The 27,810-nt window shown below is 52.2% G+C and overlaps 2 protein-coding genes across 2 annotated transcripts; both read left to right on the top strand.

Moving 5' to 3' along the window:
* Positions 1-1,769: 1,769 nt before the first annotated feature.
* Positions 1,770-4,489, top strand: LOC121168748 (E3 SUMO-protein ligase PIAS3-like). Its single transcript, XM_040999059.1, has 4 exons — positions 1,770-1,833; positions 3,516-3,933; positions 4,065-4,205; positions 4,434-4,489. The coding sequence occupies exons 1-4, from the start codon at positions 1,810-1,812 to the stop codon at positions 4,487-4,489; spliced, it is 639 nt and encodes a 212-aa protein (XP_040854993.1). The 5' UTR covers positions 1,770-1,809.
* A 2,232-nt stretch (positions 4,490-6,721) lies between these two features.
* On the top strand, positions 6,722-25,534 carry ANKRD35 (ankyrin repeat domain 35). The gene is made up of 14 exons (XM_040998528.1): positions 6,722-6,788; positions 11,637-11,767; positions 15,544-15,632; positions 15,999-16,063; positions 16,820-16,877; positions 16,995-17,065; positions 17,358-17,464; positions 18,032-18,216; positions 18,755-18,792; positions 18,946-20,973; positions 23,675-23,764; positions 23,964-24,029; positions 24,745-24,846; positions 25,346-25,534. The coding sequence occupies exons 1-13, from the start codon at positions 6,750-6,752 to the stop codon at positions 24,805-24,807; spliced, it is 3,030 nt and encodes a 1,009-aa protein (XP_040854462.1). The 5' UTR covers positions 6,722-6,749; the 3' UTR covers positions 24,808-24,846; positions 25,346-25,534.
* Positions 25,535-27,810: the final 2,276 nt, after the last annotated feature.

Here is a 27,810-nt window from a genome sequence, read left to right as displayed (position 1 = left end):
CCAGTGAGACCTTTATTTCATCATCCTGTGTTCCTCCACTCACAACTACTGGAAATTGTGGAAAGTACAAACTAATCCATAATCACTTTTGACTTTGAAGGCACACACACACACACACACACACACACACACACACACACTAAATGAGTTCAGTGTCTGATGAACAGACAGGTGCTGGAAGGAGCAGCTAAGCTTTAGGACCAAACACCTAGCTCTAGCCTGACAGGTTCAACAATTCAGGCAGCAAAAGCAGAAAGAACCTGAGTGCCAAGACAGGGGCCATGGTCCCACTAAACCCAGGGAGTGTTTCTGCCATGTCCAGTTCCCCCAGCAGGTCCTGGGGTGTCAGTACCAGGACACCTTCTGTTTTACAGCTTGGTGAGGTCTCCTGGTATGGACCACCCTGAAGGGGTCAACCAAGTGAAGGGATCATTCCGATGAATTATGGAAGCGCTTCTCTAGTGCGTTCATTCACAATGCTTGCAGGTGTTTTTCAGCACTGTAAAAGCAGATTTCCTCTAGCGTCTGTATGTGTGCGACCTCAGCATGGTAGACACAGGGCATCTGGAGGGTCCCAGTGGGATGCAAAGGCAGGGGGGGCAGGTAGTTTGGACAGGGGAGAAGGTTCCTTTGGTGGGTCAGAAAACCCTCTATGTCAGCCGCACCCAAGGGCGCAGAGTCCCACTGATGTGTGTTTGGCCTTGTAGGAGCTGGAGGAAGGCACGTGGGCAGGGCTAGACACAGTTCCCAGTCAGCAGTCCAGGATGTCCCCGGGCCGGCCGAGGCTGACCCTCTCCACGCGTGCCCGCGGCCAGCGCGCCTCTGCAGCTGGTCTGTGCCGGCCCCACGGGGTCTCCCAGGCCCGGGAAGCTCGCGTCCCCGCTCCACTCGCTCTGTCCAGCGCCGGCCTCGCCGGGGTCCTCCCTCAGCCGCCGCGGGCTCCGCCCCTTCTCTCTCTCCGCCGTCCCGGCGCGCTGACCCCGGAGGGGGCGGCCCCAGGCCGTGCGCTCGGCCGGGCGGAGCTCCGGGCCCGGGACCAGCTGCGCCTCCAGCCGTGCACACTGCAGGAGCGGCGCCGAGCAGCACGCCTTGCCCGGGCCCCCTCGGCCCCACTCTCGGAGCCTCCGGAGCCCCCTCCCCACCCTCCGCCACGCTGCTGGTAAGTCTCACTCTGCACAGCAAACTTTTTGTTGTTGTTGTTCCTGCAGCCTCGCAGCTCGGCGGCGGGACCGAGAGCTGCCTTGCAGTAGGTGTTGGGGTGGGGGTGCAGGGCCGGGAACAGCGCCTGGAGCTGAAGTGGCGTCGAAGCCGTGGCTGCCCCCTTGCGCGGGATGGTGCCACTCGCGATCTCGGCGGGTTCAACCCGCGGAGACGGAGCTGAGGGGGTGAGCGGCCACTCGCCCACCTCCCCCATTCCTTTGAACAGTTCCCGATCATTTTCCCTCCATCTTTCCAGTGTCTTGGGCGCCCCAAAACTCCTCGGCTCCCCGCCGTGGCGTGGCACCGCGCTCCCCTCCGCCCGCAGGCACTGCGGGCGCGCCTCCTGCCCGCGACCCCCGGGCCCGCGCGCTCCCTCCGGGTCTGGCCGTGTGGCCGGCGGGCCCTGGACGTTTGAGGGGCTGGTCGGGCCGTGGGAAGGAGAGGCTGCGGCCGGGCTGGTCGGCGGCGCGCGGGCGGGCGGGGCGGGCGGGGGTGGCGAAGGGGCCGGACGGGGCGGAGCGGGCGGCATTTGCGGCCGGCGCCGGGGTGGAGAGTTGCGCGGCGGTCCCTGGGCCTGGGCTGGGGCTGGGGCGCCGGCGATGTCTCAAGATGGCGGAGCTGGGCGAATTAAAGGTACCGGCCCCCTCCCCCACCGATCAGGACTGCGCCCAGCGGCGCGCCGAGTCGGGGGAGGCGAGCGAGGCTGGGTGCGCGGGCTCGGGTGGGCGCAGGAGACGTGGCAGGGCCTGGCTGCCGGGGCTGCGGGCGAGGAAGGGCTGCGGCGGGGCTCGGGGGCGGGGCTGGGGCAGATGCAGGGGTGGGGCCGAGGGGAATTGCAGCTGTTGGGGGCCGCGGTGCAGGGGGCGGGGACGCGGGGTCCCAGTGGGGTTTGGTGCAAGGGGCGGCTGGAGTAGGGCCCGGGGCGGGTGCGGGGGAAACGCAGGGATCCGGGCCCGGAGCTGTGAGCGAAAGGGGCAGAAGCCCGGGTGGGAGCCGGGCAGCCGGAGGGGCGACTCCTGGGCGCTGGCTCCGGGATGGATCGCAGGGCCCGGGATGGAGCGCTGGCCCCGGGATGGAGCGCTGGCCCCGGGATGGATCGCAGGGCCCGGGATGGAGCGCAGGCCCCGGGATGGAGCGCTGGCCCCGGGATGGAGCGCCCCTGGGCCCGCGGTGGGTGCCGAGCCTGGGGAAGCACTGGTGGGCGCGGTCGAGGTGGAGGGGCGGGGCCGAGCGGGGTGGGTCTTGTGGCACCCTGAACCTGTGGCACCCTGGGAAGGTGTGTGGGGCTTGGGTGGAATTAGTGGGGAAAAGTAAAGCCAGGATAGAAGGGTGATGAGGATGGGGAGAAAGGTGGAGGATAAAGTTTGTTATGGCACCCTGGATGCGGGACCAGGACAAGCCTGGGAGGCTGGAGGGCTGGGACCAGGCCTGTAAGGGCTGAGCCCTGTTGGTCTCCCAGAGACTTGAGGGAGAACACCTGAGAGAATGTCTGGAAACACTGGCTCCATCCTCCTGCTCCTGGCCCTACATTCCCTCAGATGTCTGTGTAGACGTGCATTTGGGTGGTAGAAACACATCTTTTCTCCAGGGCAGAGGCAGGATTTTCACTCTTGGCAGGTGGAGCACACAGGTAAACAGTGGGACATCTGGACTTGGTTGATGCCTAGCGATTCATGGGTAACTCCTTCTGCCCAGCCAAGCTTTGGTTCTGTCTCCCTCTTAGAAAAGTAGGACCAAGGAAGGAGGGTGGTTATGGAAAAGATGCCGGAAAGCCCTTCTGGGTTATGAGCATTGAACCCTGAGCTGAAGGTCCTAGCCACAGCAGCTTGGAAGACTTTGGGGGGTAAGACTTGCTGAGCTGGGTAGGAGGGATGAACTCTGAGGCCCAATCCCCCAGCCACCTGCTCCTGTCCTCCCTGGGAGGCTGTGTGGCCTCAGTCCACTCTCCTCTCCCTCCTCCCTCCACTGCTGTCCTTCTCCCAGGAGGCTGGGATGGGTGTGAGAGCCTGAGAAAGCAGGAAGGGGAATGAGCAGCATCAAGGAGAGACAGGCTGAAGGCAGGCAACTTTGCACTGGGCTCAGAGGTGTCTGAGGAGGGTGTGGGCTTGTTGTGTGCCTTCCCCTCTGCCCATGCTGGGGGCCTGGGGTTGCTCCAACCCTGGGTGGTGGTGAGGCTGACCAAGGGGCCTGAGCTGTGCGTTTGTCACAGCAAAGCATCTTTCCCATCAGGGCCGGTAGCTCAGTGCTGGTGTCAACCTGGGACCAGGTGTCCTGTGCAGGGGAGGATTCTCAAGCTTCCCCATTCATCTCCACAGCACATGGTGATGAGTTTCCGGGTGTCTGAGCTCCAGGTGCTTCTTGGCTTTGCTGGCCGGAACAAGAGTGGACGGAAGCACGAACTGCTGGCCAAGGCCCTCCACCTGCTCAAGTCGAGCTGTGCCCCCAGCGTCCAGATGAAGATCAAAGAGCTCTACCGCCGGCGCTTTCCCCGGAAGACCCTGGGGCCCTCTGACCTCTCCCTGCTCTCCCTGCCCCCTGGCACCCCCCCTGTAGGCTCTCCGGTTCCTCTGACTCCCATGCCCCCTGCTCTCTTGACCCCTGGTACCTTACTGGGCCCTAAGCGTGAGGTAGACATGCACCCCCTTCTGCCTCAGCCCGTGCACCCTGACGTCACCATGAAGCCATTGCCTTTCTATGAGGTCCATGGCGAGCTCATCCGGCCCACTACCCTCGGTACGGCTCTGTGTGTTCTCTTGGGTGTTCTGAACACCATGGTCTCCCCCTGTGCCCTGGTATTTGGTGGGCTTTCATCTCGTGGTACCTGCAATCTGAAGTGGAAATAACTTGTCTCTTTGTATCCTCAGCATCCACGTCCACCCAGCGATTTGAGGAGGTGCACTTCACCTTTGCCCTCATGCCACAGTTCTTCTACATACGGGCAAGAATCCAAGGCTTTGGCTCATCCTCTCCTGCTTTCCCATGCTGTCTCAGGCCACTAATAGAAAGCTGGTTGGAAAGTGGAGCAGCTGGGACTTGAACCAGCGCCCATATGGCATCATGGCACTTGTAAGAAAAGGATTAGCCATTTGAACCATTGTTCCAGGCCCTGAGGTAATACTTTGCTGATCAATGTTCCAATGGTGGAAATCAAGTCTGATCTCCCACTACCCAGACTTGGGGCAGCAGGGTCCTGAGCCCCCCACTGATCTGTACTTGACGCCACTGCACTGTAGAGGCCACAGATCTGGTGCAGCTGCATGACAGAGTGACTGCCTGCCTGGCCTTCTAGGCAGGAACACCACTGTGTGTTTGCTGGGGAGTTGTTTTGTAACAAGATATGATCCCTAGCCCTATCGGTAACCTCCATAGAAGCTACAACTGCTTAGGCTTTCAGAGAGTACTGCTCCTGGGGTGTACCTGAGGCCATGCTTCGGCTAGCTGACTTCCCTCACCTCTTGACTCCCAGCCAGACATCAAATCAAATGCAGGTGGATTTTCCCAAAGACCAGTTCATCTAATCTGCCTTCCACCCTCCTTCCCTTCCTTGCCCTCTTATTCCTTCCTCCTTCTTCCTTCCTTCCTTCTTTCCTCCCTCCCTCCTTCCCCTCTTTCCTCCCTCCTTCCTTTCCTCCCTCCCTCCCTCTCTCCCTTCTTTCCTTCCTTCCTTGCTTGCTTCCTTCCTTCCTCTGCCATTAAGCACCTAATGTGTGCCAGGCAGTGGCCAGTCTAGTGGGGAAATCAAACATGCACCCAGAGTCAAATACAACTGGCTGCTATGCAGCATGAATGCTGGCAGTCACACAGAAGACACATGCTTTGTGGGGCAAGGATGGCAGGGATGGGAGGGAACACTTCACAAGAGCGGAAGAAAAAGGCCTGGGGGGCGTGAAGTGGGAAACTCCATACTTCAGGGAGGATTCCTCCCCAGAGGTCAAGGGAATGCTAGTAGATTAAAATAGTTTGAGATGGTTTCAAATGACACAGGAATAAGGCAGTCCGCAGCTTCTCCTTAGGGAGATAAAAAGTCTTGTAAACGTGGTAAGAACTTTTGGCTTTATCTTGTACATTTCTTTTTAACTTTTTTTAAGTTTCCTTTTTTTTTTTAACCCCAAAGGTTTATCCACTTATTGGAAAGGCGGTTTTACAGAGAGGAGAGACAGAAAGATCTTCCATTCACTGATTCATTCCCCAAATGGCCATAATGGCTGAAACTGACCTGATGCAAAGCTAGGAGCCAGGAGCCTCTTCTGGGTCTTCCATTTGGGTGCAGGGTTCCAAGGCTTTTAAACCATCCCCTATTGCTTTTCCAGGCCACAAGGAGGGAGCTGGATGGGAACTGGAGCAGTCAGGACTCGAACTAGTACCACCTGGGATTCTGCACTTGGAAGTGAAGGATTAGCCAGTTGGGCCAACACACTGGGCCTATCTTCTGCATTCTCATACACATTTTAGTGGGCTTCATCAGGCACAGGGAACAAAGGTTGGTTGCATAGCCCAGGCGGCTTTGACTGACTCTGTTCAAGAATCACTGGGAACCTGAATTTAGGAACAGTGGGACTAGGAATGGCTGCTGGTTCCTTTGATGGTGGTGGTGGTGTGTGTGTGTGGTGGGTAAAAGTGAGTTGTTTTACTGAGAAGAAATCTTAAAAATGCTCAGTCTCCTGGAGCCAGCACAATGTCTCGATTGGCTAATCCTCACCCTTCAAGTCCTGGCTGCTCCACTTCCCATCCAGCTCCCTGGGATGCAGTGGAAGATGGCCCAAAGCCTCTGGACCCTGTTCCCGGGAGGGAGGAGCTGGTTCCTGGCTTCTTTGGATCAGCTCAGCTCTGGCCATTGCGACCACTTGGGAAGTGAACCAACAGATGGAAGGTCTTTCTGTCTCCCCTCCTCTTTGTAAATCTGACTACCGATAAAAATAAATCTTGAAAACAATTTATCGCGTCTCCTCTCTGTTAACAAATAGGTGTCAAGTTTGCCTCATGTTTTGTCACTCCGGTTAACACTTCAATCTCCTCCTATTCCCAAAGAGCCCTCCTCAGATTCTCTTGTGCTTGGGTTTGGGGTCGGGGAAGAAGCAGAGGTGGTTACGGCGGTTACCAGCCACAGTTGCTCTAAGCTCGAGCCCCCAGCGTGGCTGAGGCGCGTTCTGCGCGAGGGTGCCCGGGGGCGTGGCCGAGGCGGGACAGGGGCGGGGCGTAGGAGAAGCTTCGGCCGCAGCCCGCCGGCGGCTCCTTTCCCAGGGAGGCGGGCGGGAGCCGGGGGCGGGCGCGGACTTGGGAGGGCCAGGTGTGAGACCTACCCGAGTCGCAGCCGAAGACGGCGGGCGCTTTGCTTCTGCAGGGGCGCGAGGGGGCGGGGCCGGGGCGGGGTTGGAGCCCAGCCCTCGGACTCGCGTCTCTGATTGGGCAGGGCGGGGCCAGGGGCGGGGTCGCCTCAGCTTTCTGACAGTTGCTTCTGGCACCGCCGCAGCCGTCGGTGCAAGTGGGTTTGGGAGCCTGTAGCCGGGCTCTCCGCGCGTCCCCGTCCCCCGGTGGCCCTGACCCCGGCCATGAAGCGTTTCTTCTCCTGCTCCAGTTCACAAGTGGCGGTAGGTGTCCAAAATATGTGGGATGATGGGGATGGGGTTCAAGCCCTGAGGGGACAGAAGTCCTGAGTCCTACCTTCCTGTATGGATCTAGTCAGAGTTTTCGCTCCCACAGGGTAGCCCCACTCAAGCTGACCACAGCTGACATCTATACTCTGTTCTCCAGCTTCTGGTTTGCCTTCTTAACCTCTGGCTTCTCTTGATCCTTCCCTTGGCCCCCTCCAACCCACCCAGTGTTGATGCCTCAACCTCTGGGATGTTGTCTATAACCGGGCTCTTCCCCCCACCCCACCCACTTTATTCAGGGCCCCGTCTTCGACTTCTCTGTCTTCCAGTACCATGCCATTCCTCAGGCTTCCCTCCTTGCCCCTGCCCAGCCCCAAGCTCCAATCTACCCACCAGTATGCCCCGTAGCCTCATTTTCCCAGTCTCATTCTGTGCCCTCAATCTTTCCTTCTCATACAGCCCCATCCTTTCATTTTCCTGTCAGCCTAACAAGCACTCCGAACCAAGTGCCTTCTCTTGGCCCTTTTTCGTAGTCTCCCTGGCCTTGCCTCCATCCTGCCCCATGCCACTTCCATTCTCTCACCAGCACTGCCAACCCTCATACATCAGTCCATGCCACTTTCTAGTTGGTGCTCCTGCGAGAGGAGCCTTCTGTTGTCCCTGCCTGCCTCACCCTGCCCAGAGATCACCCAGTCCCACCTGCTTTCTTTTCTGCCTGCTCGCTGGGGGGTTAATCTTGCAGTCTGGCCAGCCTGACAGGCACTGCCAGAGGACGCACAGTTGCCTGGCTGCTCCCCAAAGGGCTGGGTGAGTTGTCTGCAGAATCCTCCCTAGCCAGTTCACTGCAGCATTCAGTCATCAGACTGGTTCTGGGGCCAGTCAAGGCCTTCTGCCTGCTTCTCCCTTGATTTGTCTTTACCCCGAATTCTCCTCTGGTTGTTTAGAGCTTGTATTCTCTGTTTCTTCAGTCTGAATTAGGGAAAAGTGATTGTGAGAGAAGTCAGTGTGGTTTCATTCTGAAAATTCCCAGCAAAGTCACTCCACCCCCACCCTCTCAGAACAAAACCCAAGGAGAAGGGCGGTGGTAGCTCAAGGGGGGCGGGGGGTATCTCTTTTTTCCTCCAAAGAGATCTCCTGGGATGGAACTTTCTGTGAACACTCGGATAGTGGCCCAATTAGAAATGAATTAGCCAACTGCTAGTAGTAATAGTACTTAGCTAGCTTGACTTAGTAAGTAGTAGGTGGTTAGTAAGCAAATACAAGAAATGCTCAGCTTACTCTGCATGGGCAGGACATAGAAACTTGGAAGAAAGCGATGAGGCAAGAGTGTGAACTGTTGAGGCCTGTCCTTGTCCCACATACACTGGCTTCTCCACCCACTTTCCGTACACTGATCAGCCAGCCAAAAAGGCATTTAATATGATATATTATAGGTGCCACAAACAGATTATATGGACTCTGTCTTAACTCATGATGATTTTCTGATTCACAAAAACTTTTCTTTGGTTACTAAAAAATCTTCAACATTGTCCTTCCCTTTCAAGTTTGTGGAATCTGCCTACTGCCTAGAATGGGGCATCCCTTTACAATCCTTGAAAAGTGTTCTTTTCTAGCATGCTGGAGTTAAAAGTGGGTTGAACCTGAGAAGCTGGATCCATTCCTCTCCCCTTCTGGACTCTAGATTGGCAGAGCCTTGGCCAGGAGGAATGTCCAGCCATACCGGCTATACTCTAGGTGTAGTCATTCTAATGAGTCGATAGGAAGTTGGATGGGTTTAGAACTATAGATAGTTCCAAATAGCAGGAAAGAAAAATATCACCTCAGCCAGACTGAGGTTGCAGAAAGTTTGAAAATAAGTTAGTTCAACTGTAAATCATTTCCTCCTGAAGCTTCCCCATACTTCTAGTGATAAATCCCTCCACTCCTTGGGGTAGCTAAGCACTCTGGGTCCACTGGTCAGAAGTAGTGACAGCCATCTTGATCACTCCAAAAGCCTGGCTTTCCAGTTGTACCAGAGGTTGCCTCTTTTCATTCTCATTCACAGCCCTGGGTCGAGGGCCAGAGCCTTAAACTCTTACTCCTTGGGTAAGAGTTGAAATATCAGTGATCATTTTTAAATTTTAAAATTGAAAAACTCATCCAGGATGTAGGAAGTTCAACAACACCAAAAAACGCCCAGTTCCTGTCATCTGATTTTATTTTGGTCAACTAGAAGATATCTCACTTTATTTTGGTTATCTAGAAGACATTTTGGTCAACTAGAAGATATCAAACATATGAACTTCCTCTGCCTGGTTAGAAAGTAGATTAGAAAATAACTCTAAACTATCAGCACTGGATCAGCTAAGAGGACTCTTCAATGCTTTTAATCTGTTGTCCTAATTCCTTCAGGGCAGCTGTTCCATATCCATTCATTTTGTGCTACAGCAGTAATCATTCTGTTATTCTTCTATCTAGATAGGGTTCTTATACTCACACAGAGAAGGAGAGAGATAATGAGGGGATACAATTACTTTTACAAGGTTCCCTGATCTTGTCTTTTTTATTGAGTTGACTGATTAATTTGGTGATTGCCCCCCTTGAGATTGCAATCATGATGCATTTGCCTCCTTTCTGAGGAGCTGGGGAGAGAAATGGACTGTGTTTTGGAATGTAGAAACGTTGCTTTGTGCTGCTCTTCTCCAGTTCTGCAGGGGTTAGGTCCTGAAGGCTTCACAACTAAACTCTTTTTTAGTATGACATACAGAAAGTAGATTGGAATTATCCAGTGGCACTCAAACAAAACAAAACAAAACAAAACATATTGTTAAGAAATCATGTATGCAGCCTGGCTATTATTCTTCATTTGAGTAAGATCCCTTCTTTCCACTCCCCTGTCTGGAAAATTGTGGACCCAGGAACGTCCAAATGGACCCAGCAAAAGGAAGAGGGAAGGGACTAGAATGAACATTTGTTGTAGATCTGTCATGGATAGAGCTAGCCTCTGAGGTCATCACTTGCTTCATGTGCATTCCTCAGGATTTTAAACTTCAGACTGAGGTCAGTGGATGCGTGGGTCGAGTTCTCTGCTTTTCCTGGGAGTGATCAGTGATTCTTACAGGTCAGAGTCAGCCAGTATGTGGAAGAGTCACTTTGCTTATTTTGTCCTTTGAGAATGAAGGATCTCAGAGCAGATTAGCATCTGAAAGTGAGTGGGTTTGCCTTGGAGGCAGTCTCAGATGCTTATCTTACCTGGGAGTAAGTGAAAAATTTCCCCTTGCTCTGTAGTGGTGCAGTGAGGTGGTGAGAACTAAAACTGGGCATCAGGTGACCTGGTTTTTATATTAGTTTTGTCACTTGTGTGATTCTACTAACTTTAATATGCTTCCATTTCTTCTTCTTAATAACATAAGTACTTTCCAGGGATCTTGACAGGGTAAGTGAAGGAACACTTGAAAGGGCTGTGAGGGGTTACAGGTGTCCAACAGGTGTATTATCTCAGACTCCATCTGCCCTAGATAATTTTATGGCTGGGCATTTAAAACTTTACTGTTGTTGATTAATAATTTGTCCTGGCTATATAAACAGTATTTAAAAATGAGTTATGGGGTCTCTATAGACCCTATTTTTCTTCACCTCCTTGTACATATCCTCTTTCTTGTTGAGACTATACCTCATAAAATGTAATGAGCCACTACCAATCTACCACTGCTTCCTGTTTTTCTTACAAGGATGCCAGTTTAGAAAGAGATTTTTAGCTACGTTTGTTTAATACTCACAACATGATGAGGTAGTTATTATTACCCACATTTTATAGATGAGGAAATAGGTTAGAGGTGTTTCAAAGGCTCCTGTAGGTCACATAGCTGAGAATGTAGCAGAACCAGGTGTGATACTCAGGCCGGTTGACAAGATTACTAGGCCCCTCTTTATCATGGCACATCCTCACATCATTCCTTTCCCCTCTCTGAGCCAAACGAGGTTGTATCTGCTTCTACCCTGAGTGTTTTCTTCACAGCTCTCTCTTTCATAGCCTATAATGCTTTAATTATAATAATTACCCCCACACACAGCCACAAAACTCAAGCTGGGTGAAAGAACAATGCATGCCCAGGTGTGGCTGTTGTCTGGGACAGCTGCTCCCTGCCAGGGAAACTAGGAGGGAGGTGTCAGAGCAGGAAGTCAGCTGCCTTTGGCAGCTTCCTCAAGCATAACTAGAAACCCATCTTTGCCTTTTGGTTGTTGTCATGGAAGGGGAAAAAGAGATTAGCTAAAGGCACTGATGTAATTGATACAGGAAGACAGAAACTGTTTCCCTTCCCAATTTTGAAGCCCAGAGTGTACGAGTAGTATCTAAGTCACTCCTAGCTGTGACTTAAAGCCAGGGGTCTTCATTTACATCCTCAATAACAGGACAAAAGATACAGCACCTAGGAGAGGGGGAGGCAATGTGAACTCAAGAGCAGTCAGGTTGGTTCAGTTTGCTCTAGAGAGCAAAAGAGAAAGGAGTTGTGGCTAGAATTGCTAGAGGTTAAGTGCCTAGCAACTATAATCGTAATGATCATGAAAAGATATTCCACATACTTTCCGTTCAGTACTCATAGATTATTTCTAAATCAGTGGTCCAGACACCCTGTGGTTCTGGGCAGGCAATAACCAGCAAGAAGACTTGGTAGCGTATGAATTGTTTAATATTTAGCTGACCCGTCTTAAAAAGGTCTAATTGATGGAGACTGTGATAGGTGGAACATTGAAAGGAGGTCAAGGATGTCCATTTTCCTTTGGTTGGCATCCTAACCAACTCACTCTCTTCTTTCTGAACCACTCCCATTTGTTATATTCACACAACTTCTGGCTTTGGATCAGGTGGAGAGATGGAACCGTCGTGACCAGAAGTTGCTGGAGGCAGTGCAACGGGGCGACGTGGGACGCGTGGCTGCCCTTGCCTCCAGGAAATCTGCCCGACCCACCAAGCTAGACTCAAACGGCCAGTCCCCGTAAGTAAGTCCTCTTGACCCCACCCCTTCTAGATGGCTCCCTTTGAAAATCTTGAACTCCAAAAAATTGCAGAACTGGGTGTTAGTTTAAAACATAGTTAAGGTTCTTATGCACAGCTAGTTACTGCAGCCAAGTCCTCTTTTCACAGTAAGTCTACTGGAAGCCAAAATCTGAGACACAGAGAGGTCCTTAGGAAGTCCTTTATTCCAACAGGGTAGAAATGGGAGCAGGGATGGAGGGGGAAAAAACTAGAAGAGAAATGTCTCCTGCCATGGTGGCAGGATGGGGGGCTGCCAGAGCAGGGGAAAGGAGCAAGATGGAGGATGGGGGAAAGCCAGGTAAAAAGGGAAGGGGTAAAAGGGAAAGAGAAGCAAAAGGGGGCACATGTGGACACTCATTTATACAACTCAGGTGAGCCTGCCAGTTGTGGAGGCCATGGAGAATTGGTTGGTAGGAGCTGTGGGCGGGCCCCAAGGTATTGGTAACTGAGATTATCTGAGCCACAGGTAGGTGGATGGGGACTAGGATGAGTGGCCAGGAGACTGGGATTCTCAGGTAAGACATGAGGTTACATCTCATTGGTGGATAACTGGAACAGAGTGAATTTCATGAGCTGTGGGGAAGGGGAAGCAGGAAGTAGCGCCGGGTCCAAGATGAGATGTTCTCTTCACACTGGGGAATACCTGCAACACCCAAGTCCTTTTTGTCATGCTAGTTAGCAAAGCCTGTCAAGACGCTTTTGCTACATCCCAAGTGCAACACAAAATGAGAAAAAAAGGTATTCCTGAACTCCATCCGTCTCACAATCCAGACTGAAGGCGCTGTTCAAAACGCACATACAGCCTATCAGCAAGCAGATTAATACCTAGACAGAAGGGAGTGCTTCTTCATTGCACAAGTAGGAAGGTGTTGTATGCTTGGGAAATTAGAAATGAAAGGGCAGTTTTGGGAGTCACAGAGATAGAGGGACAAGGGAACTGCTATGCTTTCTGTCTGTAAATCAGTGTTGAAATGTGCAACCCTCTGCTCTGCTCTGCTCTTGCTTTCTGTGATGCTTTTTGACCTTTTCAAATTTCCTTGTCAAGGTTTTGTGATCAGAGACAGGTAATTATGCGGTGCTTGGACACCCCTGTAGTACTCTGAGATGCCTTCTTGGGCATCTGTAGTTCCCTCTCCAGCTTCCTCTGACCTGAAGGCTGTGGGCCATGATGCCTTCCCTTTGTCAGAAGTCAGCCTGAGGAAATGGTCCTCTCTGAGTCGGGGTTGTCTTTAGGGTAGGGAGCATTGCAAACAGTGCTTGTTAGGATTCTCCCACTCCTGGGGCTGGATACCTTGGCTCGACAGGCTAATCTTCCACCTTTAAGTGCTGGCATTCCATGTGGGTGCCGGTTAATGTCCTGGCTGCTCCATTTCGAATCCAGCTCCCTGCTAATGGCCTGGAAAGGCAGTTGGAGGATGGCCCGAGTGTTCAGCTCTGGACATTGTGGCCATTTGGAGAGTGAATCAGTAGATGGAAGATCTTTTCCCTCTGTGTCTCTCCTAAGTTTGCATCTCTAATAAAAATAAATGGATTTTTTTCTATAAATGCTTATGCTATGTTTTCATTTATTTATTTTTATTTTTATTTATTTTTTAAAATTTTTTAAAATTTGATGATCTTTACATAATCGAGTAGGGTTCAAAGGGTCAAGAGCTACAGGAAAGTGGGTAAGACCATTGTTATCACATTCTCTTTTTTTCCTTCCTGTATCTGGGGGAAGGGAAGAGACAATGGGAGAAGCCACACCCACCCTTCCAATCATCCTAGGGTCCCCGAAGTGGGGCATGCTCCGAGGGCACTGTTCAAGTGGTTTCGATAGTTCAACTGTTCTGAATTGCTGCCAATCTTGCCATTTCAAGCACATAAAATCTCTTCAGAAGCCACTGGGTGACATAGTCCACCTTAGAGTCTCCACTTGTCCAGATTTTCGCTGCCAACACTTGGCTGGGTGGTTGATCAATTTGTTCTGTCTTCTCTTTTTTTTTTTTATTTATTTTTTTTTTTAAAGATTTATTTTTATTATTTTTTCATTGGAAAGGCGGATATACAGAGAGGAGAGACAGAGAGGAAGATCTTCCGTCCGATGATTCACTCCCCAAGTGAGCGCAACGGGCCGATACTATGCCGATCCGAAGCCAGGAGCCTCTTCCGGGTCTCCCACGCGGGTGCAGGTTCCCAAAGCTTTGGGCTGTCCTCCACTGCTTTCCCGGGCCACAGGCAGGGAGCTGGAAGGGAAGCGGGGCTGCCGGGATTAGAACCGGCGCCCGTATGGGATCCCGGGCGTGCAAGGCGAGGACCTTTAACCACTTGCGCCACCGCGCCGGGCCCTGTTCTGTCTTCTCTTGTTGTACCAGGTGTCCTGTGCAGGCTCCAATGTACTACCATATTCTCCATGTGCACTTGGATATGCTATCCACTGCTCCATCTGAGCCACTGAAGTGGCTTAGCTTTGGCATATGCACTCCATGGTCAGACCATGGAACCTGTGATTCTCCAGGGTTGGGGTTCTGAGTTCAGCAGTTTGATTGGGGGGGATCCCCAAAGAAATGTTGTTGGAAGTGATTCCAGACCAGATTCTTATGTGTGCGTGCCAGTACAGGGTCTGGCACAGTTCATCGCCCCATCAGCCTATGCGTATGCTGGTGGCTGCAATTGCTGGGTCAGTTCTGCCTCCGGCCCCATTTTCTGCACAAACCAATGGGTATTAGAGCCATTTCCAATCCTGCTCACCACATACTTGGCCACGTAAACCAGTAGGAGCTGCAGCCTAGCTGAGGCGACTCCCAATAACCCTCACCAGGCCCTCCTCCTGCCTTGGTTCCCATTCTTGCCAGTATGTACAGCAGACTGGTCCAGTCTGTCCAACATACCATTTAGCTCACATACATGCCAATGGGTACTGAATCCTAGTTCAACCCAACCAGCCCCACTGTCCAGCCCACACATCTGGCAATGGGTGCCACTCTGTCTAGCCATGCCTGTCACCAGAGTGACAACCCAGAAAGGAGATGCCCAGTGTTTCCCTATTGGGACCACTCCCACATCATGTCTTCTCCAGGTGGTTCTGCAGTTTGGCTTGGCAGAATTAGTCCTTGGTGCTAGCATCTGCTAGCTGATGCTGCAGCAGAGCCAAACCAGCCCACACCCACTCTGACTTATGTTTGTACCAGTAGAAACAGTCAACCCAGCCTGGCTTTTCCCTGGTCCAGCTCACATGAGGCCAACAGGAGTTATAGCTCTGCCGGTCTGGTCTGCCCCCAGCTCAACTCACACTCTTGAGTGCAAGTGATGATACAGCAGAGGAGCCCTCCACATCCCCGTACCAGTTTTGTCCCCTTCCCACCCTTGGATCTTGAGTGTGCTGCCTGGGTGCCACGGCCTGGTCTGGTATGGCCTACCTCATCTCAGCTTTTTCCAGTGGGTGCTGTAGCCTTTCCCAGCCTGGCTCACCCCCAATTCCAGCTCAGGCTGGCGGGGGCTACAACCAAACCCAGCCCAGATGGCACCTAGTCCAAACTCTCGTGTACTGGCGTGTGTTGAGACTGAACCCGGCCCAACCTACATTCCATTCTGGGGTTCAGATTCACCAGTGGGTGATGTGAACTGGCCTGCCTGGTTCACCCCTGACCTGTGCTATATGAAAAATAAATAACTCTTAAAAACAATTAAAAATGAAAAGATTCTCCCTCTCTTCATCTTCTGGTTTCTTCATCCTGTTGGCCTTCATCCTGGCAGGTTTCATCTGGCAGCTTCCAAAGGCCTGACCGAGTGTCTGACAATATTGCTTGCCAATGGGGCTGACATCAACAGCAAGAATGAGGATGGTGAGTTAGAACATGGGGCTTTCAAGCTATTCGTGTGTCCCTTTCTTGCAGCAGGGGAAGGGCCAGTGTTGAGCCCTGCTAGAAGATCCCCCTGTGGCCCCTTACTTCTCTCTCCAGGAAGTTCTGGCCAGTGTAGTCCTGGGAGGATTCATTTCCGAGCAGCTGGGTACACCTCCTTGTCCTCTGCCACCTCTACCACAGGACCTGGCACTGGGGGAACAGGAATTTCTGGCCGCATGTGGCTGAGAACTTCTTTCGCTAATCTCGCTCTGATTATCTGTGTGTCTCTTTTGCCTTCCCTCCCTGTGAGTCATGAACATGCACTGGGGCCACCTACCCTCCCTCACTCCTTCTTTCTGTTTCCAGGAAGCACTGCCTTGCACTTAGCCACCATCTCCTGCCAGCCACAATGTGTCAAGGTCCTGCTTCAGGTGAGAGTTCCCATTCCTGCCAAGGGAAGAAGTGGACCCAGAGGCTCTTAACTTTGTAGCTACAAATACCAGTCAGTCAAGTGTACTCCTACCATTCCCAATAAGAATGTTGATGCTCATTGGCTCTTTCACGTGACACCTACAATATGCATCCCTACTACTGCCCTGGAGGGCAGGTTGCAAAGCAGTTTCCAGGGACTGTTAAGCTCTTGCATCGGCAGAGCCACTGCAGAGACTGACTGCTATGATGATGGGCAGGTGGAAGGAGGGCAGAGGTGTTCAACTCAAACTGCAGCCCTTCTGTTTTGAAGAACTTTCAAAAGAGAAATATATGTAAGAAAGGACATATGGACAATTTATAAATAGATTTTTAGGAACAAAACAGGCAGTTACCTCAACCAGTCATTAGACACTTGGCTATCCTGCTTTTGTTCTTTCTGACCGTTTTCAAACTTCGCAATTACAGTCCTGCTGTACTGGCCATGGATTCAGTTATTTTCCTTAGTATGTTTATTTACTAATTATCTGATCCCTCCCAACCCCCCTTAGGCCTTGGGTTTAGAAAGCAGGGCAGAAAGCCAAGACTGCCTCTCCTCTGCAAAGAACAGGCTGGACTTGCCTTGCCGTTAGCCTTTGACAGAGCCCCAGTCCTGCTGGCCCTCCCATGTGACCATGGCAGTTGGTGACCTGGTGAGGGAGTGGGGTGGGAATGTTAACACCAAGTTCCATGCTGCTTCCATTTGTGGCTGTTTGCAGCATGGTGCTAATGAAGACGCTGTGGATGCAGAAAACCGTAGTCCACTGCACTGGGCAGGTGTGTGCCACGGGCCTGGTGGGGACAGGACACAGGGTGGGAAAGGGAAGAAGAGGAGCTCACTCATTGGGAACATCAGCCAGGCCTAAGCCCCACCATCCCTGATTTTATCTCCAGCTTCCTCGGGCTGTGCTTCAAGTGTTCTCCTGCTCTGTGACCATGAAGCCTTCCTGGATGTGTTGGATAACGTGAGTGTCAGATGGTGGCTGGGCAGTGCCCATGCAGGGGAGACTGCTGCTCTCTAACCATGATCGGCCAAATTCTGTGACCTGGGGTTGTACAGCACCTCCTTTCTGTACCTTCTTCTCCCAGTCTTCTTTTCCTTTCCAGAGAGCCTAGCCCTTCTCTTCTGGAGAGTTTTCAACCATCCTCCAAAAAAGAATTTAGCCCCAGGATCTGGGCATTTTTCTGGAGGGGTATGGGAGAGGGAAGTCGGTAGGATTGGCTCCATAGGAACCCCCCACTCTCTGACCTGTGTAGGATGGACGAACACCTCTAATGATTGCGTCACTTGGTGGGCACGCAGCCATCTGCTCACAGCTGCTGCAGAGAGGCGCCCGAGTCAACGTCACTGACAAGGATGACAAGTGAGCTCACCCCATCTTCCTACCCCAGTCTTTTTGACTTGTCTAGAAAGGATCCATTGGGAAAAGTTGTGTGTGTGTGTGTGTGTGTGTGTGTGTGTGTGTGTGTGTAGCAGGCAAAGGGATAGGTTGGTCTCTGTTCTTGGAAATCTTGTTCCCAATCGTGTGCTGCCTGTTGCCACCACCATCTGCCTGGTATAGATGAAGCCAGAAATAGGATCAATACCTCTGGGTTTGTTTCTACTGGTTTTCAACTGCTTTTCTAAGCAAAAGGGTGCTTCCCCCTTCCTATTTTTTTCTGGTTCAAAGTTTATGCAGAACTTCAATGCATAAAGCTAAAAGAAACCAAAAATGAAGCCCTTCCAGTTGGCCCACTGCTTCCGAGGCTGCAGGTTCAACAGACGACGTTTGAAAAGTTCCAGCTTGGTCTAATGTTCTATCCTAGGCTGGTGTGGTCTGTTATTTTCCCAACCCCATTGGATCAGTTTATCCTGAGTTTTTGGAACCAGGATTCCTGCAGAGAAATCCTGTGAGGGGGAGGCCTATGCTCAGATTTGTCTCCGCCCGCAGGTCAGCTCTGATCCTGGCCTGCGAGAAAGGTAGCGCCGAGGTGGCGGAGCTGCTCCTGAGCCACGGGGCAGATGCCGGGGCAGTGGACAGCATGGGGCATGATGCTCTGCATTACGCACTGCTCACACAAGACAAGGCACTGTGGAAGCTGCTACGGCAGGCCCTGAACCGCCGGCGGCGCGGAGGTAAAGGCACATGTGCAATTTCAAGCTTGAAAATGTGTGACCCTTCCTAGGATTTCACCTGCTGCCCTGGGAGCAACCCATCTGACAGTTGGCACCTCAGTGAGGGTTTGCTGCTACAATGAGATGTCCAACTTTGTGAAAAGTGACCACCAAATGGCTTCATGCTGTCCCGTCTCCCACTGAAGGCCACTCTAGCTCGTGCTACAGCTCTCATTGTGAATCCATTTGTATGCCTTGCTTGTCAATCTCTCTCTCTCCTACCCGGCTACCAAGCCCTTGAATGACAAACTATTTCTGTCTTTCTCATCTCTGGGGTCCCAGTGCCTGTGACAGTGCCAAGCATGGTGGTTGGCCTGAAGTTCTGATGGACCAGGAAAGCAAGGTTGCTATGTAGTTAGAAACCTCTTCTAGAAGGCTGGCTTAGGAAGCTAAGTGGTGAAAGGCTATGACTACTAATTCAGAGGTCTGAGCATGAGGGCTAGAAGTCACGGACACTGACTTGTCTCATTTTCCCCATTTTTTTTTTCTTTTCTTGTAGGTCAGGGACTAGTCCAACACCCAGACCTTGTATCCCAGGTAAGACTCTAAGTGCCCCCCACCCCCAATGCTTCTCACCTACCCTAGACCATTCCTGTGACCCTAGGGGCACAAAGACATTCTGAGAGAAGAAAGACCCCTTCCCTCCCCTTAACTCCAGGGCCTCACTTCCCTGTTGCGTTTTTGACCTAGGCCTCTTCATCAGAGCCTCAGGTGGGTTCTCCACCAAAAAGCCCCTGGAGAGCAGAACCTGAGGAGGAGCAGGAGGAAGAGGAGGATGAAGGCCCACGCTCGGAAGAGTGGAGGTACAAGTACAAAGAGGAGCAGAGGAAAGTTTGTCAGTTGGAGCAGGAGCTCGTGCAGAAGACTGAAGAGTGCAAGGCTCAAGCTGCAGCCTACCTGGGCCTGGAGAACCACATTCGAGAGCAGGTGCAGGAGCTAGGGCTCCTCCTGGCCCAAGAGCCTGGAGCCCCAGGAGGGCAGAGCTCCTGTGTCCTGCCTGGAGGAGAAGGCATGGAGCAGGGTTGTCCTCTGGACTTGCTGACCGAGTGTGTACAAGAGCTAAAGAAGCAGCACCAGGCCACAGCCACAGTAAACACAGCATTCACTCCCAAGAGAGCTGAGGATTCAGCTCCAGCGGGTAGGGAGATCCAGTGTCAAGTCCAAGGAACTTCCCCACCAATAGAACAGGGGTTACCCCAGAGCCCAAGGCCAGAGACCATCAGGAAACCCACAGAACAAACTCTCAATTCTAAGGGACAGACCACCAACAGAGCACAGATCCCTGGCCCTGCCCACCCTAACCAACAGGGTACTATGCCAGTAGGTCTGATCCAAGCCCCAGCAGGTGAGCCAGCTGACACAGTGGCCAGCCCAAAGGGCACAGCAGCCCTGACCCAGCTCCTGCTGCAACTAAGGGAGGAACTGGCTGCAGTGTGGCGTGAGAAAGATGCAGCTTGGGGAGCTTTGTCAAGACCCGTCCTGGAAGGAGCTCTGGGGACTCCCCGGGCTGAGGCTGCAGCAGCTGCCTGGGAGAAGATGGAGGCCCGGTTAGAGCAAGTGCTGGTGAGGTTGGACAGGGCCAAAGCAGGGCTACAGGTGAAAGCGGAGGTCCCTGAGCCAGAGTTCAGACAGGGTGATCCAAAGGCAGCTCCAAGGAGGAGCAGAAAAGATGAAGAGGAGAAAAGGGCCTTGGGGCCCCGGGGGGAACCTCTAGGGGCCGTAGGAGAAGAGCTGTCTCCTGGAGGGACAGTTGTGGCCAAGGGCCAGCTGGAGAAAGAGGTGTCAGCCCTGAGACTGAGCAACAGCAACTTGTTGGAGGAGTTGGGGGAGCTGGGGCGCGAGCGGCAGCGCTTGCAGGGAGAGCTGCAGTCCCTGAGCCAGCGGCTCCAGCACGAGTTTGTGCCCAAGCCAGAGGCACAGGTGCAGCTCCAGCAGCTGCGACACAGTGTGGGACTGCTGACGGATGAGCTGGCCTTGGAGAAGGAGGCCACCGAGAAGCTACGGAAGCGCCTGGCCTCCCAGAGCAGCGGCCTTCGGGGGCTGTGGGATTGCCTGCCCCCAGACCTCGTGGGCAACGGTCGTCCGCGGAGCCCGGCCGCTGAGCCCCTGGAGGAGCTGCAGGCCTGCATCAGCACGCTGGTGGACAGGCACCGGGAGGCCCAACAGGTGCTGGTTCGGCTGGAGAAGGAAAACCAGCAGCTGCGCGGGTCCCTGTCCCCAGGTGGAGAGCCTGGCCCCTCTTCCAAAGCCGCAGCATCCCCCCAAGTGGCTGCTTTGGAGCAAGACCTGGGGAAGTTGGAGGAAGAGCTGCGAGCCGTCCAGGCCACGATGAGCGGCAAGAGCCAGGAGATCGGCAAGCTGAAGCAGCTGCTCTACCAAGCCACAGAGGAGGTAGCTGAGCTGCGGGCCCGCGAGGCGGCGAGCATGCGACAGCACGAGAAAACCCGGGGTTCTCTGGTGGCCCAGGCTCAGGCCTGGGGCCAGGAGCTGAAAGCACTGCTGGAAAAGTATAACATGGCATGCCGCGAGATGGGCCGGTTGCGCGAGGCGGTGGCAGAGGAGCGCCGCAGGAGCGGGGACCTGGCGGCCCGCGCAGCTGAGCAGGAGCGCCAGGCCAAGGAGATGCGCGGGCGCTCAGAGCAGTTTGAGAAAACGGCGGAGCTGCTCAAAGAGAAGGTGGAACACCTTATTGGGGCCTGCCGGGACAAGGAAGCTAAGGTGAGGAACTGCGGAGCCGTGGGCAAGCTCTGGGGGCCGAGTGTCTGGGTGTTTGAGCGAGTGAGTAGACGGAATCCAGCAAACCGTGGTTAGGTCAATACCCTGACTTAAGTAGCATCGGCGGTAGGCAGGGAGCACGCTGCGTTCTCCTGAGGCTCAGGGGTTGGAGTTGGAGGAGAGGTAAGGTGTAAGAGGAAAGCCAACTGAAGCACTGAAAGTGGAGAGCCAGGGTCCACATGCGTTGTGCTCAGGTGGGAACACCACCGGTTGTCAGTATTTTGACTTCCATAGTGGATTAACCTGGAAAGAGGCCCACTAGTATAATGTGCTATGGAAATTTTGTTAAGGTTCCTAATAGGGCCTGGCGCAGTAGCTTAGTGGCGAAAGCCCTCACCTTGCATGTGCCGGGATTCCATATGGGCGCTGGTTTGTGTCCTGGCGGCCCCACTTCCCATCCCTCTCCCTGTTTGTGGCCTGGGAAAGCAGTCGAAGACAGCCCAAGGCCTTGGGATCTTGCACTCATGTGGGAGACTCAGAAGAGGCTCCTGACTCCTGGCTTCAGATCAGCTCAGTTTAGCCACTTGGGGAGCCAATCAGAGGATGAAAACTTTCTGTCTCCTCTCTGTAAATCTGCCTTTCCAATTAAAAATGATCAAGTCATATATATGCATATATATAGATAAATGAGCAAAAGAAAGGAAATAGTATAGTGATTAAGAGCATGGTCCCTGGGCTTGGCATGGTAGCCTAGCAGCTCAAGTCCTTGCCTTGTACATGCTGGGATCCCATATGGGCACCGGTTCTAATCCTGGTGGCACTGCTTCCCATCCAGCTCCCTGCTGGAAAACATTGAAGGACAGCCCAAAGCCTTGGGACCCTGCACCTGTTTGGGGGACCTGGAAGAAGCCAGTCTGGACCAAGCCAGCCAAGACCTCCTGGTTCCTGACTTCACATCGCTTCTCTGACCTATGTGGTCGCTTGGGGAGTGAATCAACAGACAGAAGATGTTTCTCTCTTTCTTTCCTCCTCTCAATATATCTGACTTTCCAATTAAACAAACAAACAAACAAAACCTGGTCCCTGAGGCCCATGCCAGGGCGTAGTTGTTTAAGTCTCTGCCTGCGGTATTGGCAACCCATGAGGGCAGCAGTTTGAGCTCCAGCTGTTCCATTTTGACCGAGCTTCTTGCTGGTTTGTCAGGGAAGGCAGTAGAGGATGGCCTGGGTCCTTGGGGCTGGCCTTCTGACCGGTTCAGCTCCAATCATTAAGGCCCCATATGGGGAATGAGTCAGCAGATGGAGAATTTCTCTGTCTCTCTCCCTCTGTAACTCTACCTTTCTAATAAAAATCTTTTTTTTAAAAGATTTATTTTTATTGGAAAGGCAGACATACAGAGAGGAGGAGAGACAGAGAGGAAGATCTTCTGTCCATTGATTCATTCCCCAAGTGGCCGCAATGGCTGGAGCTGAGCTAATTTGAAACCAGGAGCCAGGAACTTCTTCCGAGTCTCCCACGCGGGTGCAGGGTCCCAAGGCATTTGGCCGTCCTTGACTGCTTTCCCAGGCCACAAGCAGGGAGCTGAATGGGAAGACCTGGTGACCATATGGGATCCCGGGTGTGCAACACGAAGACCTTAACCACTACTCTATCTTCCTGGGCCCAAAAATAAATCTTAAAAAAAAAAAAATGTGGTCTTTGAACCAAGACTGCCTAGATTTTGATTTCCATTTTGAAACCTATTGATTGTTCTTTGGAAAGTTATTTAACAACTTTAAGCCCCAGTTTTCTCAAATACGAGATGAGATAGTCATGAAGATTACATTTAATAGATATTATATGTATTTAAAGTACTCAGAATAATTTGTGGCACGTGGTCAGTAATCCATGAGAGGTGGTACGGATAATCCTCTTACCACTGTGCCTGTCATTGCTGTTTGCCAGGACTGCCTCTGTGCCGCTCAGAGCAGCTGTGAGGAGTCATCCCCATCTCCCTCTGGTGGCCGGAAGCCAGAAGGAGGTCAGGATCCAGGACTTACTCAAGTAGAATTGGAGAGATATGGATCCAAATTAGGATTTTATCATTTTTTGAATGCAAGATTTTGATAGATTACTTAGACTTCTTATTTATAAATGTGAATAACGGGCCCGGCGCGGTGGCGCAAGTGGTTAAGGTCCCCGCCTTGCACGCCCGGGATCCCATATGGACGCCTGTTCTAATCCCGGCGGCCCCGCTTCCCATCCAGCTCCCTGCCTGTGGCCTGGGAAAGCAGTCGAGGACGGCCCAAAGCTTTGGGAGCCTGCACCCGCGTGGGAGACCCGGAAGAGGCTCCTGGCTTCGGATTGGCATAGTATTGGCCGTTGCGCTCACTTGGGGAGTGAATCAGCCGTTGCACTCACTTGGGGAGTGAATCATCGGACGGAAGATCTTCCTCTCTGTCTCTCCTCTCTGTATATCCGCCTTTCCAATAAAAAGAATAATAAAAAAATAAATAAATAAAATGTGAATAACGACACTCCCTTCAGAAGTGTTCTCAGAAGAAAAGCTGCCCTGAGTAATAAGAGACAATGTGTGAGAGTATCCATTAAATTACCACTCAAAGGAAGTTGACCTTGACCCTGGCTGGCCTTTAGAGAGAAGGGACTCAGGCTTCAATGGTTTCCCTTTTTTTTTTTTTTTTTTTTTTTCCTCTTTTGGCTTCAGATCAAGGAGTTATTGAAGAAGCTGGAGCAACTTTCAGAGGAAGTGCTAGCAGTCCGGGGAGAAAACGCTCGCCTTGCCCTGCAGCTGCAGGTAGGTTTTAGTCCCCAGGGGAATGGACATGGCTGGAGAAGAAGGTGGAGGCAGGAGCGATGTCTGTGTGGAAAAGCCCTGAGAGTTGCAGAGGAGCCCTGGTCAGGCTGGTCAGTTCCGATTCCCTGTGCTGCTCCTCATGCTTGGGTGAGTGTGGGCAGAATGAGCAGGTGGCCTCCCACTGGTTTCTCACATTCAGGATGCCCAGAAGAACCATGAGGAGATCATCTCAACCTATAGAAACCATCTGCTGAATGCTGCTCGGGTGAGCATGCTGGAGTCCCTGGGGCCGAGGTGATGTACTGGAGGGATCCTTTCTCTTGTCTGTAAAGTATCATTTCTGAGAGAGTGGGAACTGCTGTCCCATCTCTGGATCTCACCAGAAAGATTGAGGAAGGTTATGTTTGAATATGAGTGTGGGGCAAGAGATGTTTGCCATTTCTTTTTAGTTGTTTTTCTTAAAATGTATTTAATTATATGAAAGAGTTGGCGAGAAAGAGAATCTTCCATTGCTGGTTCGCTCTCCAAATGGCCCAAATCAGAAGCCGAGAGCTTTCTGCTAGGTCTTCCACTTTGGTGGAGGAGGGGCCGAGGGCTTGAGCCCTCTTGTGCTGGATGCTGGATTGGAAGGGAGCATTTAGGACTTGAGCTGGCATCACAGGCCGTAGCTTAACCCACTATGCCATAGCACAGGCCCCATTTTTAGTTCTAAAGAACAGAACACCTGTGGTGTCCCACATGCTTTGCTTCATATTCAGAGTTTGCAACTGTCACAGTAACCCTGAAAAGTAGCATCATCATCTGCCTTATGAAGATAAGGCAAGAGGCATGGAGAAGTTAAATACCATAGGTGAGGGTTCATAGTAGCATAGCACTCTACCACAGAATCAATCAATCAGTCAATCAATCTCTCTCTCTCTCTCCTGTCTCTCCTCATTTTGTTTTATCATCCCCTTTCATTTCTTTCCTGCCACCAACAGGGCTACATGGAACAAGATGTTTACAGTATCCTACTAAGAATCCTCAGCATGCAAGAGGAGTGAGGTGGCCTCCCTGCGAGCCAAGAGACAGATTTCTGTGTTGTGAGTTGTGGGTTGAAGGTGGCAGGGGAAGAAAGGAGCTTGGGAGAAAGGACTTGGGAAAGGAGGCTCACAGAGGGGATCTGGCCTCCCTTGTTATCACTGTGATGGCGAACACTGGAGATCCTGTGGGGTACAAAGCACTTGAGTGAAATCCATCAAGAAGGGAAAATATGAGCATCTGTGACGAAGTGGATGAGCAGGTGAACCAGAGAAGTTGTCTTATGGGATGGCGACTGAAAAGAGGCACTGGGTGATTCCCGAGCTGTTAGAGTAGGGGGATGCCAGTGAAGATGAGGGATGAAAGGATAGCAGTGTAAGTTGTTCCCCAGGTGGCACGCGATGCAGTCCTTCACTTCCATTCCAGTTAGTCGAAACGCACACATCCCTCAGTCTTCTGATGCCGTCCAGACAGATGAGGTCCCTTTGAGTACACTGATGTGGGTGGGAAAAGGCACAATGTAAAAGCATGTGTGTTTCAACCTTGAATTTTTCTTTTCAGGGAATAAAAGCATCCTTCCTGATGGCTGTTGGAGGCTCTATCAAGGTGGGGTTGTGGAGGGAGGAGGCCTCACCCAACATCATGGATCCTAGCCTGAAAATGTACATCTCGGGATTAGCATGGATGAGCCCAGAGGAGGATGAAATCCAGGATGGAGACCAAGTCTGTGGCAAATAAAGCAGGGGGCAGCATGCTGTGGAGTGTCATCCTTGCTTCTGTCAAACAGGGAGTGGTGGGGAAGGGAACTTTTTTAGGATTGTTATTTTTCACATGGAAGTTGGGGGTGGAGGAGGAGAGAGAGATGGATATCTTTCATTTACAGGTTCACTCGCCAAATGGCCACACCAGCCAGTTCTGGGCCAAGTGAAAGGAGCCAGAAATTATAACCAGGTCTCCCACATGGGCAGGCAGGGGCCCAAGTAGGAGGGGGGGGGGGGGAGGGGGATGAAGAGAGGAAGAAAATGGATAAGATATGGGAGTAGGGGGGTGGTGGGGCGGTCAGGTGTGTGGGGGTGTTATGGGGTGTGGGGATGGGGTTAATGGTGGGTAATATTGGAAGAAAAGGGGAGGGGTTAGGTGTTTGTATATTGGTATGTGGAAGGAATGGAATGGGGGGGGTATTGGGGGGGGGGGGGGTGTTGGGGGGTGGTGGGGTTTGGATGTGTGTATGTTGTGGGGTGTGTGTGTGTGTTGTGGAAGAGGTGGTGGATAGAAAATTGGGTGAGATTAGGAAGTGGAGTGGAAGTGAAGTTGAATGGTGAATGGTAGGAGGAAGGGAGAAATAGAGGGGATGGGGAAATTTGAGGGGGGAAGGAAGAGTAGGAGGGAAAGGAATATGGATGGTGAGGGTTGGGTTGAGGGAGGAAGGTGGTGTTAAGGAGAAATGTGGGTGAAAGGGAGGAGTGTGTGGGAGGGGGATGGGTTGTGAGGTAGAGGGGTTAATTAAGGATGGGGGTTGGGGTGTGGGTGGTTGTGATGTTTTGAGGGTGTGGGGGAGGTTGGGTGGTGTTTGGTTTGGGAGGGAGAGATTGGGAGTTGGGTTGAGGAGTGGGGTTGAGGTGGTGGTAATGTGAAATGTGGGGGGAGGGGGGGGTGTGTGTTAGTGGGTGGGTGGTGGGGGGTGGGGGTTAGTAGGGATGGTGTGGATGGTGTGGTGTGTAGTGTGTTGGTGAGGAAGTGAGGATGGTGGATAGAAAATTGGTGAGATTAGGGAAGTGATAGTGGATGAAGTTGAATGTGAAGAGGAATGGGAGAAATATATGGGATGGGGAAATTTGAGGGGGATGGAAGGTAAGGAGGAACAAGGAGTTCTAGGAAGGGTAGAGTTGTTTGATTGGAATACAGGGAGGTTGTATCTGGGAAAGAGGGGTGGAGGTGAAGTAATTTTGAATGGGTATGGTGAGGAGGATGAGTCATATAGAGGAAAACTAGGGGGGGGAGGTGTGGATGTTGGGAGAGGGATTGGGAGTAAGGGGTGTTTGGTAAATGGTTTTGTATTAGGTGATTTTAAGACAATTTTGTAGTGATATATGATGGAAAGATGGGAATCAGGTATGGAGGGTAGGGTGTGAGAGATTATTGTTATGTTGTATTTTTAAGGGTATGGTGAGGAAGAGTTGGGTGAGTTGGTGTTTTATGAGGTTGGTTATTGGTTGTGAGGATGTATGCGGGGGAGAGGGAGAAGTTAGACGAGGAGAAGGGAGAGAGGAAGAGATCTTCCTCTGCTGGCTCACTACCCAAACGTTCACAGTGTCTTGGGCTGGGCTTGGCCAGGTTGAACCCAGTCATCTGAACTCTATCTGGGTGGCTGGAGCCCAAGTACTTGGGCTGTTATCTGCTGCTTTCTCAGCACTTCAGTAGGAAGCTGGATCAGAAGCAGAGGAACCAGGTCTCAAATGTGGCTTAAAGGAGCCTGTTTCTGGGCCTGGGAACTCCCCTATGTGTTTGAGTCCCAGGTCAGTGGCAGTTGGGTAGAGTTAGGGACCTAGGTTGGCGTGCAGGCATGGTGCGCTGGTGGACTGTGCTTGAGTCCTGGCAGGGAGGAGGAGTGGGGTCCCAGGGTAGCATGTGTGCCAGAAGACTGACTCTGGGGTCCTGGGTAGATGGGCAGGACTCTAGTCCAACATGCCACTCTGCCAGAACTCCAGGCTGGGGAACCCATGTTCTCATGGGTATGGGGGCTGTGGCTTGATCAGGGAAAGGACTATAGGATGTGTGGGAGGGCGGACCACTGAGTATGTTACAGGTGAGGAATGACTTCCGGGGCACTTCTGCGGACAAGGCCACTGTACTTGCACATAAGTGAGGGAGCTGAGGACGAACAGTTTGGAAAAGGGAATTTAGAGGACTTCTCCAGGTCAAATTGATGCATCCACCCACATAGCAGTCCTGAGCTGGCCTAGTTAGCATCTACCACCACAGACTACCACCCATTGGTGCACACTAAAGTTAGAGCTGAGGGCCTA

The sequence above is a fragment of the Ochotona curzoniae genome, unplaced genomic scaffold (assembly GCF_017591425.1).
Source record: "Ochotona curzoniae isolate NIBS_2020 unplaced genomic scaffold, NIBS_Ocur_1.0 scaffold_1037, whole genome shotgun sequence".
In the NCBI taxonomy this organism is placed as follows: Eukaryota; Metazoa; Chordata; class Mammalia; order Lagomorpha; family Ochotonidae; genus Ochotona; species Ochotona curzoniae.
This window is presented reverse-complemented; position numbering and strand designations above follow the sequence as displayed.